This window comes from Chiloscyllium plagiosum, unplaced genomic scaffold, assembly GCF_037043375.1.
Source record: "Chiloscyllium plagiosum isolate Xiang-an unplaced genomic scaffold, Cpla_swu_hap1 HiC_scaffold_8, whole genome shotgun sequence".
Taxonomy (NCBI): domain Eukaryota; kingdom Metazoa; phylum Chordata; class Chondrichthyes; order Orectolobiformes; family Hemiscylliidae; genus Chiloscyllium; species Chiloscyllium plagiosum.
Window position 1 is genome coordinate 43,829,629 of NW_028270146.1, and position 16,106 is coordinate 43,845,734.

The 16,106-nt window shown below is 41.2% G+C and overlaps 1 protein-coding gene across 6 annotated transcripts in view; it reads left to right on the forward strand.

The window, feature by feature from the left end:
• The first annotated feature begins 3,112 nt into the window (after positions 1–3,112).
• The window catches only part of LOC122553506 (kelch domain-containing protein 1), an 88,668-nt gene continuing 75,674 nt past the window's right edge, over positions 3,113–16,106 (forward strand). Inside the window, exons 1-2 of one of the 6 annotated variants that reach the window (XM_043697372.2) lie at positions 3,123–3,255; positions 3,936–4,010. Coding sequence is in view for 5 of the 6 variants with exons in the window: in XM_087989755.1 (XP_087845881.1) it covers positions 7,255–7,386 (132 nt within the window). In the remaining variant the exon portion in view is untranslated. Of the gene's footprint in view, positions 3,256–3,935; positions 4,011–6,420; positions 7,387–9,378; positions 11,246–11,611; positions 11,683–16,106 lie in introns of those variants that run through there. The other 5 variants (XM_043697369.2, XM_043697366.2, XM_087989755.1 and 2 more) reach the window with 5 other exon arrangements.

Below are 16,106 nucleotides of genomic sequence, written 5' to 3' on the forward strand. Positions count from 1 at the left end.
CGCAGCTTCGTCACAGAACAGAACGTAACGTAACCAGACTCTGAGAGTAGCGCCAACCTACTCATTCATAAAAAAAACTGCTGCCACCTGCCAGACAGCCACCGCTCACAACTGCAATCACCTCGATTGACAGATATCATCATCAGCTACCACCACTTCAGTAGGCGCTCACTGAGGTCTTAAATCTGCATCTGTATTCAAATAGAGAAGGACGATGCGGGTATAGAAATCAGGGAGGGAGACTGTGATGTACTTAAACAAATTAGCATTGAGAGATATGAGATATTAGCAATTTTACTAGACTTGAAAGTGGATAAAAATCCCGAGGCAAATGGGATGTATCCCAGGTTTCTGTCGGAGGCAAAGGAGGAGATTGCAGGGGCCCTGACATTAATTTTCAAATCTACTTTGGCCACAGGAGGGGTCCCAGAAGATTGGAGGAAAGCTAATGTGGTACTACTACTCAAGATGGGCGGTAAGGATAAACCAGGAAACTGCACACTATTGCGTCTAATATCTGTGGTAGTGGAAACAAATTCTAAGGGATAAACTTAATCTTTACTTGCAGAGGCATGGATTAATCAAGGATAGTAAGAATGGTTTAGTCTAGTGAAAATCATGTTGAATAAGTTTGATTGAATTTCTGAGAAGTGTACGTGAAGGCAGAACAGTGATGGAGATGTGCAGCACGTTAACAGACTCTTCAGTCGAACTCGTCCATGCCGACCAAATATCCCAACCCAATCTAGTCCCACCTGCCAGCACAGGCCCATATCCATCCAAACCCTTCCTATTCATGTACCCATCCTAATGCCTTTTAAATGTTGCAATTGTACCAGCCTCCACCACATCCTCTGGCAGCTCATTCCATACACGTACCACCCTCTGCGTGAAAAAGTTGCCCCGTAGGTCTCTTTTATATCTTTTCCCTTTCAACCTAAACCTATGCCCTCTCGGTCTGGACTCTTCGACCCCAGGGAAAAGACCTTGTCTATTTACCCTATCCATGCCCCTCATGATTTTATAAATCTCTATAAGGTCACCCCCTCAGCCTCCAACACTCCATGGAAAACAGCCCCAACCTGTTCAGCCTCTCCCTATAGCTCAAATCTTCCAACCCTGGCAACATCCTTGTGAATCTTTACTGAACCCTTTAAAGTTTCACAACATCTTTCCGATAGGAAGGAGACCAGAATTGCACACAATATTCCAAAAGTGGCCTAACCAATGTCCTGTCCAGCCGGAATATGATTTCCCAAATCCTGTACTCAATACTCTGACCAATAAAGGAAAGCATAACAAACGCCTTCTTCACTATCCTACCTGCCTGCGACTCCACTTTCAAGGAGCTATGAACCTGCACTCCAAGGTCTCTTTGTTCAGCAAAACTCCTAGGACCTTACCATTAAGTGTATAAGTCCTGCTAAGATATGCTTTCCCAAAATGCAGCACCTCGCATTTATCTGAATTAAACTCCATCTGCCACTTCTCAGCCCATTGGCCCATATGGTCAAGATCCTGTTGTAATCTGAGGTAACCCTCTTTGCTGTCCACTACACCTCCAATTTTGGTGTCATCTGCAAACTTACTAACTGTACCTCTTATGCTCGCATCCAAATCATTTATGTAAATGGCAAAAAGTAGAGGGCCCAGCACCAATCCTTGTGGCACTCCACTGGTCACAGGCCTCCAATCTGAAAAACAACCCTCCACCACCACCCTGTCTTCTACCTTTGAGCCAGTTCTGTATCCAAATGGCTAGTTCTCCCTGTATTCCATGAGATCTAACCTTGCTATTCAGTCTCCCATGAGAAACCTTGTCGAACGCCTTACTGAAGTCCATATAGATCACATCTACTGCTCTGCCCTCATCAATCTTCTTTGTTACTTCTTCAAAAAACTCAATCAAGTTTGTAAGACATGATTTTCCACGCACAAAGCCATGTTGACTATCCCTAATCAGTCCTTGCCTTTCCAAATACATGTACATCCTGTCCCTCAGGATTCTCCCTAACAACTTGCCACTACTGAGGTCAGGCTCACTAGTCTATAGTTCCCTGGCTTGTCTTTACCGCCCTTTTTAAACAGTGGCACCATGTTTGCCAACCTCCAGTCTTCCGGCACCGCCCCGTGACTATCGATAATACAAATATCTCAGCAAGAGGCCAAGCAATCACTTCTCTAGCTTCTCACAGAGTTCTCGGGTTCACCTGATCATGTCCTGGGGATTTATCCACTTTTAACCGTTTCAAGACATCCAGCACTTCCTCCTCTGTAATATGGACATTTTGCAAGATGTCACCATCTGTTTCCCTACAATCTATATCTTCCATATCTTTTTCCACAGTAAATATTGATGCAAAATATTCATTTAGTACCTCCCCCATTTTCTATTAGATTTATGTTGATGTGGCGTGCAAAATACTTCATGCAAGATACAACAGATCTATTTCATTGAAGCAAATAAATTACAAAGGAATGAGGGGAATTATTGTACAATAAAGAACACATATGACTATTAAATTCAATAATCAGCTTCAAAACAAGAAGTAATGATGTGAAGCTGCAGGACTTCCTTCCTCAAGCTCAATCACTAGGTCAGTATAAAAAGACCACTAACCCTGAAACAAAAGTATACGCCAATAGCACAGATACTTTAATGATCTCCTCAAAGGTTTCCTGAATATCCCTGTCAACTCATGGGAGCATCTAATCCGTTATCGACTAAAATGGGGTTGAATTGAGACGACATTGAACACGTCCGAGATTTTATCCGGAATATGCAGGGAGACAAATTCGAGAGGTCAGCACAAACCTCCGAGAAATTCTGCTACCTGTCCCTCCAGTCACCAGCTTCCCCACATATGACACTATCTGCAGATTATGAACTAAACTAGCCATATGGAAGCAAATCATTCTTGATCCTAAGGGACTGCCTAAGAACATATATTATCAAAACATATATTGTATTGTCATTGGAGCAATAACAACATAAAAATAGGAAATGCATTTCTGCATTTAGCGGTATGCACAGACACAAGTCATGTTTCTGTAATTATAAGCAGCTGATGCTGCCGCTGCAGTATTTAGAGACGCTTGATTTCCCAGATCGATCGTCTTCCCTGTTGCCTATTGCCCGGATGGAGTAGAGGCGCGGAAATGGCCGATTCCGGCATTAACTGGGTGGCGGAGGAGAGAAGCGGCCATTGTGCGGTTTTGGTTGGCAACCATCTATATGTGTGGGGTGGTTATGTGGTAAGTTTATGTTGGTTGGCGAGCAGAGTCCAGCTTGGATCGTGTTACCCTTTGCCCAGAGTCTCTGTCCTGTCCCTTTTATATCTTCATCTGTTCGGCCTTTGTAGACTCGAATCCAAGGCGAGTATCACCTCGTAACCTCCATTCTCGTGTCAGGTTTTTGATTATTAGTCTCTGGTTCGCGAAATGGTTGGGTACGGGTTTGAATTGTGTGAAGGTGGGAAATCAAATAACCCCTGGCACCTTGCATTAGGTTCAGACGTCACTTAAATGTCGCCTTGCAACATGACCGCTTCTGTTGTTCAGGCTCCAGCATATATGCAGTAACTTGCTCCTGACCACTTCTGTTGTTGTACACTTGGTCGCTTCAATTTTTGGAAAGGTTTGAAGTGTTTACAGAACAGCGCATCGCAATTTGCCTTTTATTTTGGCCCCAATCTCATGACATGAATGAGGGAGCGGAGTGGGAGATGAGGGGTTGAGGGGGATGGAAATGATTGAAGCGGGATGTGTGGAGGGGAGCGGCGCGGGGGGGAGAAGGCACTGTCAATAATTGGGCCAAAATGCAAGTCCAGATTAACCCATCTGCCTTCATGATTTATGTACCAACAAGAACTTACCAGTTAATTTATTTTGACTTGTTTTCAATGACTTTCTCCACATTTCTTGCTGCTTTTCAGATTTTTTGGTGTCTCATGTCTCGGAGAAATGGAATATAATGTATTATTGAAACAATTGACATTGCGTTGTAAAACGTACGTATAACATACCTCTAAGGCCACAAGCATTGTAAAAGTTAATCACTTCTAACTTTTTTACAAATAAAAGAGCACTATTATTAAGTGGAGGATTATTGTATAAACTTTACTTATCTGGTTTCCGTGATTTGAAAAAAAAACCACCATATTACAACGACAATGTTGGCTAGAGCTTGGACAATCTGTAGAGTCCGTTATTTGTATAGGATCTCGAAGGAAAGTTAATATGGAAAATGTATTTCTTGATCCATAAGAATTACTATCTGATCACAATTCATGCAACCAACCCATAAAATCATTTTTGTTTCTGAATGAAACAGTGCAGAACCGATTGTAGCAATATGAATGTAAAGAAGTCTACACATTTTAAAAATGTTGACTGCGTGACAGTATTCCATTAACTAAGCTTTACAGACTAACTTGCATCGGCTATACTGAGACAAAACTTTGCCTTTTACTCAGGATGCTTATCGTGTATATATTTTCTCCTTTAGTCACTTGGCATTCCCCATAGCTGCCCTATGTGACAGTCTTTATGCTACAAATAACAGGAGAAATGTTTTAGAGCGAGATGGATGTGAACAGGGCAATGAAGTGAAGTGATAGAGAGGAAAAGAGACATTGGGGACTAATGGGAATTATGCTTGTCAACTATTTGCATGCAGTGATAGTGTTTGGAACTTCTTCCTAATTCAGGGTTTCTAAATCAGTAAAAGGATAGTTTCAGCTTTACACACAAACTTCAGTGTTCTTTACTTGCTATAGATTAAAAAATTTTATGCTGCATACTGCATTATTCCTTGGTTTCTGCAATCTTTGATCAGGAGTTGTGGCTTAGGTGAAAATTAGCAGAAGGGACTCTTGTGGTGCTGTGAAAGTGTCTGCTCCTATAAGCCAGGAGGCCTTGGTTCAATCCCACCTGCTCCAGTGGTATGTAATAACATCTCTGAACAACTTGATAAACAAAAGTAGCAGATGTCTGGTTCACCTCATGAACAGAAAGGTGACATATTTGCTTGTATTCATTTTTACAGTTATTTAAAACAACCTTTATTAAATTCCATTTTTCAGCATTATTAATACTTTGGCATCTATGCCAACCATCCATCACAAAAGTCAACCTTTATGGATGATGTGTAGAGACCAGTTCAAACATCCTAACAGTTGTGGCAACAACACATACACCTTAAAGCAGAACTGTAGTAGTATGCAATTCCATTTTTAATGAACCTTGCAGTGTGGAGGGGCCTTTTTCCTTTACTCTGCACTCAGGCTGGTGGCTGGGGTTTGCTGAGTACAGTGCTGGTCTCCCTCTCCAGCAAGCTCTGAAACTTAAATCCTAGAATGCCATAATAGGGCAACTCCCCTGGAGAGACAGCGCTGAACAGAAATCACTGTTTATAGGATGTGAATGTAGGTTTGCTCGTTGAGCTGGAAGGTTCACTTCTAAACATTTCGTCACCCTACTAGGTAACATCTTCAGTGGGCCTTAGATGAGGCACTACTGATAATTCCTGCTTTCTATTGAAATGTTTGGGTTTCTTTGGGTTGGTGATGTCATGTCTTGTGGTGATGTCACTTCCTGTTTTTTTTCTCTCAGGGTGTGGTAGATGCGGTCTTACTCTGTGTTTGTTGATGGCATTTCAACCGGAACTCTATGCTTCTAGGAATTCTTGTGCAGGTCTTTGGCTTCTCCTGAGATGGATGTGTTGTCTGAAGAGGAGGAAAACAACAACAAACTGCCATTCCTAGATGTCACAGTAGCGCAAACAGCCAATGGGGAACTTCAAACCTCTGTCTACAGGAAAACAACACATACGGACTAAATATGAACTACAGAAGCAATCATCCCAACATCCATAAACTAAGCTGCATCAGAACATTATTTCAATGAGCCAACACACTGCAGAGCAGAAGAAAATCACCTATATTGTGTATTCAAAATGAATGGGTACCCAGTGAACACCAATTTCTCAGTAACAAACCCAAACAAGCAGACAAAACATGTCCAGAAACCCTAGCCACTCTCCCCTACATCAAAGACATCTCAGAAATGACTGACTGCCAGACTACTCAGACCTCTTGGCATCTTAGTAGTCCACAAACCCACCAACACACTAAAACAGCAACTAATGAACTTGGAAGACCCTATTACAGACAATAAGCAAAACTCCTGTCATTTACAAAATTCTCTGCAAGGACTGTATTAAACACTACAGAAAACTAGCCACCAGGATACAAGAACACCAACCAGCCACAAAAAGACATGATCCACTCTCTCTAGTATCCTTACATACAGATGAGGAAGGACACCACTTTGACTGGGACAACACATCCATCTTAGGAGAAGCTAAACAAAGACCCGCACGAGAATTCCTAAAAGCATAGAGTTCCAGTTGGAATGCTATCAATAAACACATTGAGTTAGACCCCATCTACTGCCTGCTGAGAAAAAGAACAGGAAGTGACTTCACCACAGGAAATGATATCACCAACCCAAACATTTCAATAGAAAGCAGCAATTATCAGCAGTGCATCGTCTGAAGCCCACTGAAGATGTTTCGTCACTCTACTAGGTAACACCTGGAAATGAGCCTTCAAGCTCAGCGAGCAAACCTACATCCAGAACCTCAACCTGAGCTACAAATCTTCTCAACTCTGTTTATAGCCTGACCAGCAAGTCGGAACTTATCTCCATACGATAATTGCGACTGCCATCAATGCCTGACCACCTAGTACTTACCCACTTGGGCAGTGCCCCCAAGAGAGAGATCAAACAGCTTATCCTGAGCAGCAATCGCCCAGATCACCGTTCGGTTCTTGACACTGGAATTTTAGTCTAGGATCTGCTGTGATCTCAGCCAGAATTGGTGTACCCAGAAGGAGCATAGATGGACTCAAATGAGTTCAAAATTACCAAATGAGCTTTTATTACAGAAGAAAATTCAACTTTCCCAATCCGTACAAGACTTCAATGAAACGTACTCTATGCTATGATATTAAAAAAAAATTGCTGTACATCTGATTCAACAGAGTGGACACAACGTAAATCTTTAACCTTGCACAATTTACAGGATACTTTAAGGATTACACAACCACCCACCCCCTATGCCTAACCAACTACAAAGTACAGCTATCCCAGGCCTGAAAAGGGTTCTCCGTCTCCAAGGAACTTCTGCTTGTCTGGTGGAGCTTCCTCTCTGTCCTGGATGTTTTTGAGACTTCTGAAGTCACAGTGTCAATGTCTTCAGCCCCAAAGTATTGGTGTCCAGAGACTCGGCGAGGAGAGTGGAAAAAGAAAGAGTCTGATAGCTGGCCCTGCTGCCCCTTATACCCTTGTGATTCCAAAGTATCGGCCAGCTCCGCCCCTCGGGTAATTACATTTCACAAAGCATCTCTGCTGGGGTTGGTTTGATCTCATCATTCGTGGAAACAACAGGGTTGATACTGTCCCAAATTTACTTAACTGAAGTTTTGATGACTTCATGGAGCTTCCCAAACTGTTTTCATATTAGAGTCATTATTCCCATTAACTAGATAGGTTCCATTGTTCACAGTTTCAAGGATCTTTAGTATTTTTATGCTTGTCCCTTGCTACGATGTCTGGCGGGTGCTGTTATGTTGGTTGAGTTTTCTTATACCTCTGACTATCTCAGTCTCTAGAAAAAAGTCTGTCCTTATTCGGATAGGCCTGCTGGGAAATCCTGCCTGCAAAGATGCTAGGTTGACCGTTTTTCACAAAAGGCCATTTTCTTTCACTTTCATTTTTAAAACTGGTGATTGCCCTGAAACTGCTGCAGCAAACATGATTGTTGACAGTAACATGGGAATTCGAATTCCTTTTGCAAACCAATGCTGCTGTTTTAAAAGTTGGACTGGGAAGCTCTTGTGACGCATAGTTGTGTTTCTGCTTCTAAGCCAGAAGGCTTGGGTTCAAGTCTCACCACCTCCAGAGGTGTTTTTGTAATTTGTTGAATCAGTCAGTTCAAACATTATCATTGTTTGGTTGTGGCTTCAGCAGCTTTTGCAGTCCGAGAGAAAAAGATTTGCACATGTGTAGGCTCAAGTGCCACAGCTACTGGGCTGGTGTAACACACTTTTATAGGAGCCACTGACAAGAATGGGACCTCTTGGTAAAACTAAGTTGCTTTGTTGAATATATTCTGATATTAATCTGTTTATTTTGATGCTGTGTATTCTATGGATGTCTTCATCTAGTTTACAATGTTTGTTTTAGTGGAAGTAATTGTCCTGAGAACAAGTGGGCTCCCAAATACTTTGTTGCCTGAATTCCTGAGAGCTCTTAACAGGAGAATCTCCAGCTCTGCTAAGAATGAGAGATAATGTTACATAAATTGAATGTGAGGTGTTGAGAGTTTTGTTTTTGGAAAGTAAAATGTTTGTGACGCATGGGTCATAATTTAGAGATATGGCAGCAGGAGCTTGGAGCACGTACTGGCAAATGGCCACAATACTATCTGATTGTCCACGATCAGCTATGTTAGGAGAATGAGTTAAGAATTGCTTCTTAATTAGGGAAGATCAAAGCCGCACCAGGTTGTGTCCTGTGCCATGTAGTTCTTGTTGGATTGAGATGCTTCTGTCGTCACAGACATAATTCCTACCCTGGAATCAAACATAAGCATGGTGTGAAGATGTGGAAGTAGAGACTGTATCCATTGTCCTCTTCACTAGCTGCTGCTTTCAATAAGATGTACTGAGACAACTTCTTCTAATTTCACTTTTGCCTCTGTTATTTGATAGTGTATGGATTTTTTTTAAAATCTATTCCTTCACGTATGCAATAATACAGCTCTGAAGCAGGTGAACCTGGATGTTCTGGCCCAGAGATAGGGACACTACTGTGAAACAAGACCCCTTAGATAAACCAATGTGAACACTAATAAATAGTTACACTGCTACAGTTATTAAATGTTTAAACTTTAGGGAACTATTGATTTTAAACTTCTCGGTAAATCCTTATTTTTAATGTCTAGATTTAGGATTAAATTTAAAAGTTAGTATTTTTTTATGACACTGTTAGTTAATATAATCACAATTTGCTCACTGAGGTGGTTTGAGAGACTGAATTGGTTTTTAAATCTCTCCGGTTTCTGGAAATTACTTCAATTAAAATGTTAAAATTCAAAAATTCTTCACTGGAGCTCAGTATTCGAAGTTTTTAGCTCAGGTTGTGGGTGAGGTTGTTGACTTGCTGAGCTAGTAAGTTTGGTCAGATGTTTTGTCACCATTCTAAGTAACATCAGTGTGCATCCAGTGAAGCATTGATGTTCTGTCCTGTTTGTGTGTGTGTGTGTGTGTGTGTGTGTGTGTGTGTGTGGTACAGCTGGATTGGTGGTTCTGTTTCTTTAGTGGTTGATATATGGGGTCCAACTTTACATGTTTGCTAATGGAGTTTTTGTTTGACTATGGGATTCCAGGAATTCCTGTGCATGTCTCTGTTTGATTTGTCCTAGGATAGATACATTGTTACAGTTGAATTTGTCCTTCATTGTCTGTGTGTATGGATCCAAGTGATAGCTAGCTAGTTATATCCAATTGACAAGCTCACCTTCATTTCCATGTGATCTTATTTTACTGATTTAGTCTACCATGTGGAAGTTTGTTAAAGGTTTTACTAAAATCCAAGTTTAAAAAAAAAGTCTCCTGCTCTGCCCTCATCAATCTTTTCAACTACTTTATTTAAAAACTCAATCAATCAAGTTGGTGAGACATGAGATTTTCCTTGCACAGGTGATCCCTGTTGTCTATATCTAATATGATTCTTTTTTTTATTCTTTACTAGAACTTCAATCTTTAATCATCCATTGTTCCTAAATTATACCAGTATTATCTTTCACTCTGACAGGAACATAATGCTTCTGTACTCTCATTTTCACCCTTGTGAACTGGGTAACTGGAGGGAATCTATTCCCACTCACCAGATGACACTGATTTTTATACTAATTTGCAAAGGAGCAAATGTGGTATGTGAGAAATATTTTTTACACAGCAAGTGCTTAATGCATTCCAAATGCTATGTGGAAGTGTAACACAGGCAGGATCATTCAAGTGATTTAAGATGACATTAGATAATCATTTGAATAGGAAAAATGTTTACATTACTGGAGGAAAAGTCAGAAGAATGGCATTGAGTCACAATGCTTATTCAGACACCTCGTGCAGATGTGAACGGTCAAAGGCCTTCTGCATCATAACAACAGTTCTGTGATTTGTCCATGGTATAAAGAATTGCCAGTGTTTGTTGATGAATGGGATGCCAATCAAGTGGGTGTTTTGTCATGTGTGCTGTTTTTAGAGCTGCATTCATCCAGTGAGCTGGAGTGTGTTCTATCAGCATGCCTAACTTGTGCCTTCGGTCAGCAACTCCCTGCAGAAATCCCAACAAATAATTTGACCTGGGCAAAAATATTTTTGCCAGTGATGTTCCAGATTAATATTGTACCTTTTTTAATGTAAGCAACAACTGCCACGTAGAAGGGCAATGTTGAACTTGATATGGCAGAAGATTGCTTTTTACTGGGAAGTTATGAAAAATTGGCCTCATTCAATTTTCATTCGCTAAAAGGGGTAACTTAAATTGAGATTTAGTACATTAGATCATTGTGGCCCTTTTGTGAACCTCAACACTTAAATTGCAGTCTGGCCTTGCATACCAAAAATAGTTAGTGCGCGAGCCAGGATATCACCATCTTTGTTGCCAACCAAAACAACCGTGCATTTTCTATTGGTTGCTTTCTCCTTCTTTCCCTTCCCCGGCCATTGTTGTTTTTCGAGCAGACTTTTCGAAACTGAAAGTGTACCATGAAGGTTAGATGACTGAAGAAACTGATGGTGACGTACCAAGGAGCACACCACACGCCCAATAATTTTAAACTCCAACGGCCACCACGGCAGCGCGTGCGGGCTCCGTCATCGTAGTGACGTCCCATGAGCGACTGTGCGGCCGGTACCTGATTGGCTCGGGTACTGAAAGGGAACGAGCTGAGGGTGCTGATTGGCCAGGCGCTGTACTGCGAGGCAGCCGCATGTGATTGGGTGTGGGTGTCACTGAGACAGGCGTCGAGAGTGGGACTAGGAGAAAAAACGACGCCGGAAGGTTGACTTGAGGGAAAATGGCTGAATCCCAGTATTGGTCACGAAGAATACAAGAAAACCACCACCACGCGGTTTTTAACGACGGATTTCTTTATGTGTGGGGTGGCTACGTGGTAAGTGCCATTTTACTGATCCAGTAAAGCCGTGTCTGCGCCTTGAGAAAGCGCGGGACTGTTGAACACCCAGTATTTTACAACTAATGTTACAATATATTTCAATATAATCTAATACTGGATTAAACATTCTTGCAGTTGGTCAAATAGTTGGAACCTTAAAATCGGGGTTGTCAGGTTACACATGACCAAATTGTTAAACTGCCACATTAGCCTCTATTAAGATACTTATGGATCTTATTTTGTACCACCTGCTCTTGGAAGAAATGAATCTAACCACTATCGTGTGTTGTTTGTTTGATCTAGGTTCCCGATTTTGGGAAATGTGATGCCACCATCCTAACCTAATTATATTTCTGTTCTCAGTCGTCATGTTGGGTGAATTATTAAATGGGGCATATCAGATTGTGAACCATCGCGGACCTCTGCTAGAAGAGGTGTGTTTTGCAGAAGATTGGCTTGTTGATTTTTTTTGGGGGGGGGGGGGGGAGAAGAGTGATAAATAAAAGACGAAGAAAATCGTCATTTCAGGATCGTTTTGGCAATACTTTACATATGAGTTGTAGATTTAAGTTCATTCAGGATCTTATTACTTGAGTCACTAGTAAATACTAAATATCTTGAGGTAAATGGTATAATACTCTATTGAGTCAGAAGAAAATAGATTTTGGTGTGTTTAGAAAGTTACCTTTCAGGCTGTTGAAATAGTTAATGCAGTTGAGCCTCTTTGTGATGTCATGAAAGGTGAGTTGTTACAATTACATTGTAGAGTAATGTAAATACCAAAATGATTTTGTTTCATGTAAATATAGCAATTGGTAATACATGCAGTTCTTGGATAATATTGATTTGAATAGTAAAAGGACACTCATTAACATAACAGCTTTCATAGCCTCAGCACAAACTGAAGTGCTTTACAGCTGGTGCAGTATTAGATGGGTGAGGGAGGTAGAGGAATCCTGCAGTCCGGAATAGAGGAGCCTCCGCTGTTGACCTTGCCTAACAAGTATGAGGTACTTGCTCCCTATGTGAATGAGCAAGAGGGCTGCAGGGAGGAAGAGCAAACTAACCACTAAAGCCTTGTATGGGAGGTCATTCAAGAGGGGGGAGCAAAAAGGCAAGTGGCAGTTTTAGCGGACTCTATAATTAGAGGAATAGATAGTATCCTTTTGTAAGCAGATCGATAGCCTTGCATGGTGAGTCCGGTGCCAGGATAAGTGATATCTCTGATTGGAGAGGGAGGATCCAGTTATTGTACTGAACATGGGCAAGACAAGGAAAGTTAACCTGTTCGGGGATTATTGGGAGCCAAATTAAAGAACAGATACTCCAAGGTTTATAATCTCTGGATTACTGCCCGAGCCACGTGCAAATTGACACCAGGATAGAAGAATAAGGGAAGTAAATATTTGGCTAAAAGAGTAGTGTGGGTAAGAGGGGTTCCTTTTCATGGGGTGCTGGCATTAGTATTGGAACAGGAGGGATCTATATGTCTCTCCTGAACCAAGCTGAGACCAATGTTCAAGCAAAAAAGGGGTAAATATGCTGGTCAACAGGACTTTAAGCTAGAAGTGGAGAAGAGAAGGCTAAAACTCTTGTCTTCTCTTATGGTCTTATGATGGAAGTGAATAAACTGTAGAAATTTGCTTTTTTTAATTAAAAAAAATCTTTGTCAACTTACCAAAGAATTTGAAAATATGACCGTTATCACCATAAACTTGTTTATTCTTGTAACCACTATGTTTGAATAAAGCTGTAATTTATTCAAAGATTAATTAGACATTTTGTCACTTAGTTGATAATCTATCTTGTCCCTGTTTTTTTTTATTTTAACTGTTGGCATAGGGTTGCCAACCTTCCAGACCAACTTTGTGGACCTGCAATACATGCTTCATTGCATATCTGATTGTCCTTGCTCAGCCTAAAGAAAGTCTTCTAAGCTAGAAGCCACTCATTATTGAGAACCATAAGAAATAGGAACAGAAGTAGGCTATTTGTCTCCTCATAGAACAATACTGCAAAGGAACCACTCCCTTCAGCCCACCATGTCTGCATCAATCACAGCCATGCAAAGCTAATCCCTTGAGCCAATCAGTAGCATCATGGCTGGTCTGACCATTTTCCTGTCCACTTTGCTGCCTTCGTACTGGGATCAGTCTCGTGAACCTTCTCTGAACTGTCTCTAATGAAATATCTTCTCTCAAATAAGGGAATCAAGATTTAATCACAGTACTCCAGATGTGGTCTCACCAGCTCTTTGTATAGTAGTGGTAAGATTTCCCTAATCTTATATTCTAACCCCCTTGAAATAGGGGCCAACATTCTGTTAGTCTTCCGGTTTACCTGCTGAATCTGTGTACCAGTTTTCTGTTTTGTACACAAGTACCCCAAAGTGCCTGTGTGTTGCAGCTTTTTGCAGTTGCTCTCCATTTCAGTAATACTGTGGTTTTGTTTTCCCTTCCAAATTGAACAACTTTGCATTTTCTCATATTATACTCCATTTCTTAACTTTTACACAACTTCCTTAACCTAAAAATGTCTCTGAAAATTTTTGTATCCCTCTTGCAACCTGACTTTCCACATTCTTGTGTCATCAATAAGTTTGGCTTCATAACATTTGCTTCATTCCTCCAAGTCATTTAAAATATTATTATAAACATTTTTAGATCCCAGCACTGATTCCTGTGGACCCCCACTAAGCCTGGGTCACCAACCTGAAAAAGAATCACTTATTTCTCTCTCTTTCCCACCCCCCCACCCCAAGCTGTTTTGCAGTTCTCTATCCATGATGCAGTTCTCTATCCATGCTAATATATTGCTTCCAACACCATGGGCTCTTTAGAGGTAACTTGTTGAATGCCTTCTGGAAGCAGGGTGGACAAAGGGATGATAGAAATGCTTTTTTTAATGGCTGAAAAGTGCAAACCATTGTTTTTGCTGAGCCCTTTGATGAAAGAAGACACTGCTTCATCTATGGCTTAAAGTTACATTAGAACAAGATGGAAGGAGACATTCATGTTGATTTGAACTTTCAAAGTAGCACTTGGAATGGGCATGGCTGATTTCATGCCACCAGATCCAACTGCTCATGGCTGCAACAGAGCTAACATTCCAACCTCTTATCACAAAATTGTTAGCTTCAAATGTTAACTCTGTTTCTCTTTTTAGACCTGAGTATTTCCTGTTGTAGGAATATGACTTTTGTATTTTTTTTTGACAACATTTCAGAGAATGGGGCAGCACTCTGGGGTGGTATGGTGGATCAGTGGCTAGCTCTGCTGAGTCACAACACTGAGGACATGAGTTTGATTCTCCCCTCTGGTGACTCAGCAAAGTCCACACAGACAGAGCTTGTCCCCATGTCTGTGGGTTTATTCCAGATGTGCAAATTAGGTGGATTGGCCATGCTAAATTACCCTGTAGTTCCAGCGATGTGCAGGTTAGGTGTACAGCCATGAGAAATGGAGGGTTACAGGGATAGGGTGAGGGGATTGGTCTGGTGGGATACTCTTCAGAGACTGCGTGGATGGGTTGGGCCAAATGGCCTGTTTTCATATTGTAGGCATTGTATTTTTTTTTTAAATCTAAAGTTACCACTTATTACCACAAATGATTTGAATATTGGACATCTTTTGTTATTTTATGACAGGTAAAATAAAAAGTCCAAGACAAGATTGACAATGTTAGCATTGGATTGTCAACCTTCCAGGATTGTTCACGAATTAGAGATTAATCTCCTGAACAGAGGGGTTTTGTGAATCTGCAACATATGCATTCATTAAGCATCTGTCTGATTGTCCTTGCTCAGCCTAAACATCTGTTTCTGTACTCCATTAGAAGGGGTTCTTATCAGTTACAATAGTTTTAAAAAAAAATTGCGATTCTTTAGGAATTTTATTAACTGGAACTAAACAATGCATTTTGAGTGAATAAAGTGTTGTGCTGAAAAGATTGTCAAAAGATGTAATACCAGAACTAATAGAATGTTTATTATATATACTTATACGTATTATATTTAACACTTTTTCAGAATATCCATAAACATTTAAGTTTGAGAACTTAAAGCCTATGTGTGTGAAATATCATTGAGTGGGAAAACATTTCAGTTGGGAAAATTGAGGATTTCTAGAACAGGACATTCATGAGAAATACTTATAAGAAGGATATTATCAAGCTGGAGAGGGTTCAGAAGAGGGGTGTGGTGTGTGGCAGCGTCCTGCACCCCTGTTCTATATCTGTCGGCCAGGTACCCTGATTCGACCAGTTCCACGGCTGCAAACAATGCACTCGCTGTATGAGGTCCACCTGGCAGACCTCTCTACGACCACGACATCCCTCCCTCTCTAAGGCTGGTTCTTCATTTTTCAATGCATCTACAGCTCCTCTGAGGCATTTTAGCACCAGGTCAGGTTTTTTGAATTCTGCCTCTAATACATGCACAGTAGCTTGCCTCTTGTGCCTGGAACACCTCAGAAGAAATTAATTGTCGTCTTCAGGCAGCAAAGATATCCATCGTGTCTTTCTCAGATTCGGAGGCACCTTAAACGCTTTACAGAGAGGAAGAGCACATGGCTTCCAGAACAGTTGGAAAGGCTGTTGAGGAGCTGGGTCGAGAGTGTCCGTTGACTCTGATCTCCAGTATCTGCAGTCCTTCCTTTCTCCCTGTTAAGGAACTGGGCCCATTTTGCTCTCACAGGTTGTGACTTTGCAGCTTTCATTTGGTTCAAATGCTTGTTCAGGGCTGTCCCACCTACCGGAACTTCATACATCACTGGACCTGACCTCACGCTGACCATGCCTCTTACCCACACAGGGCCATTCCTCTAGTTCCTTCACCAAACTTGGGTCCCCGAAGTAAAAT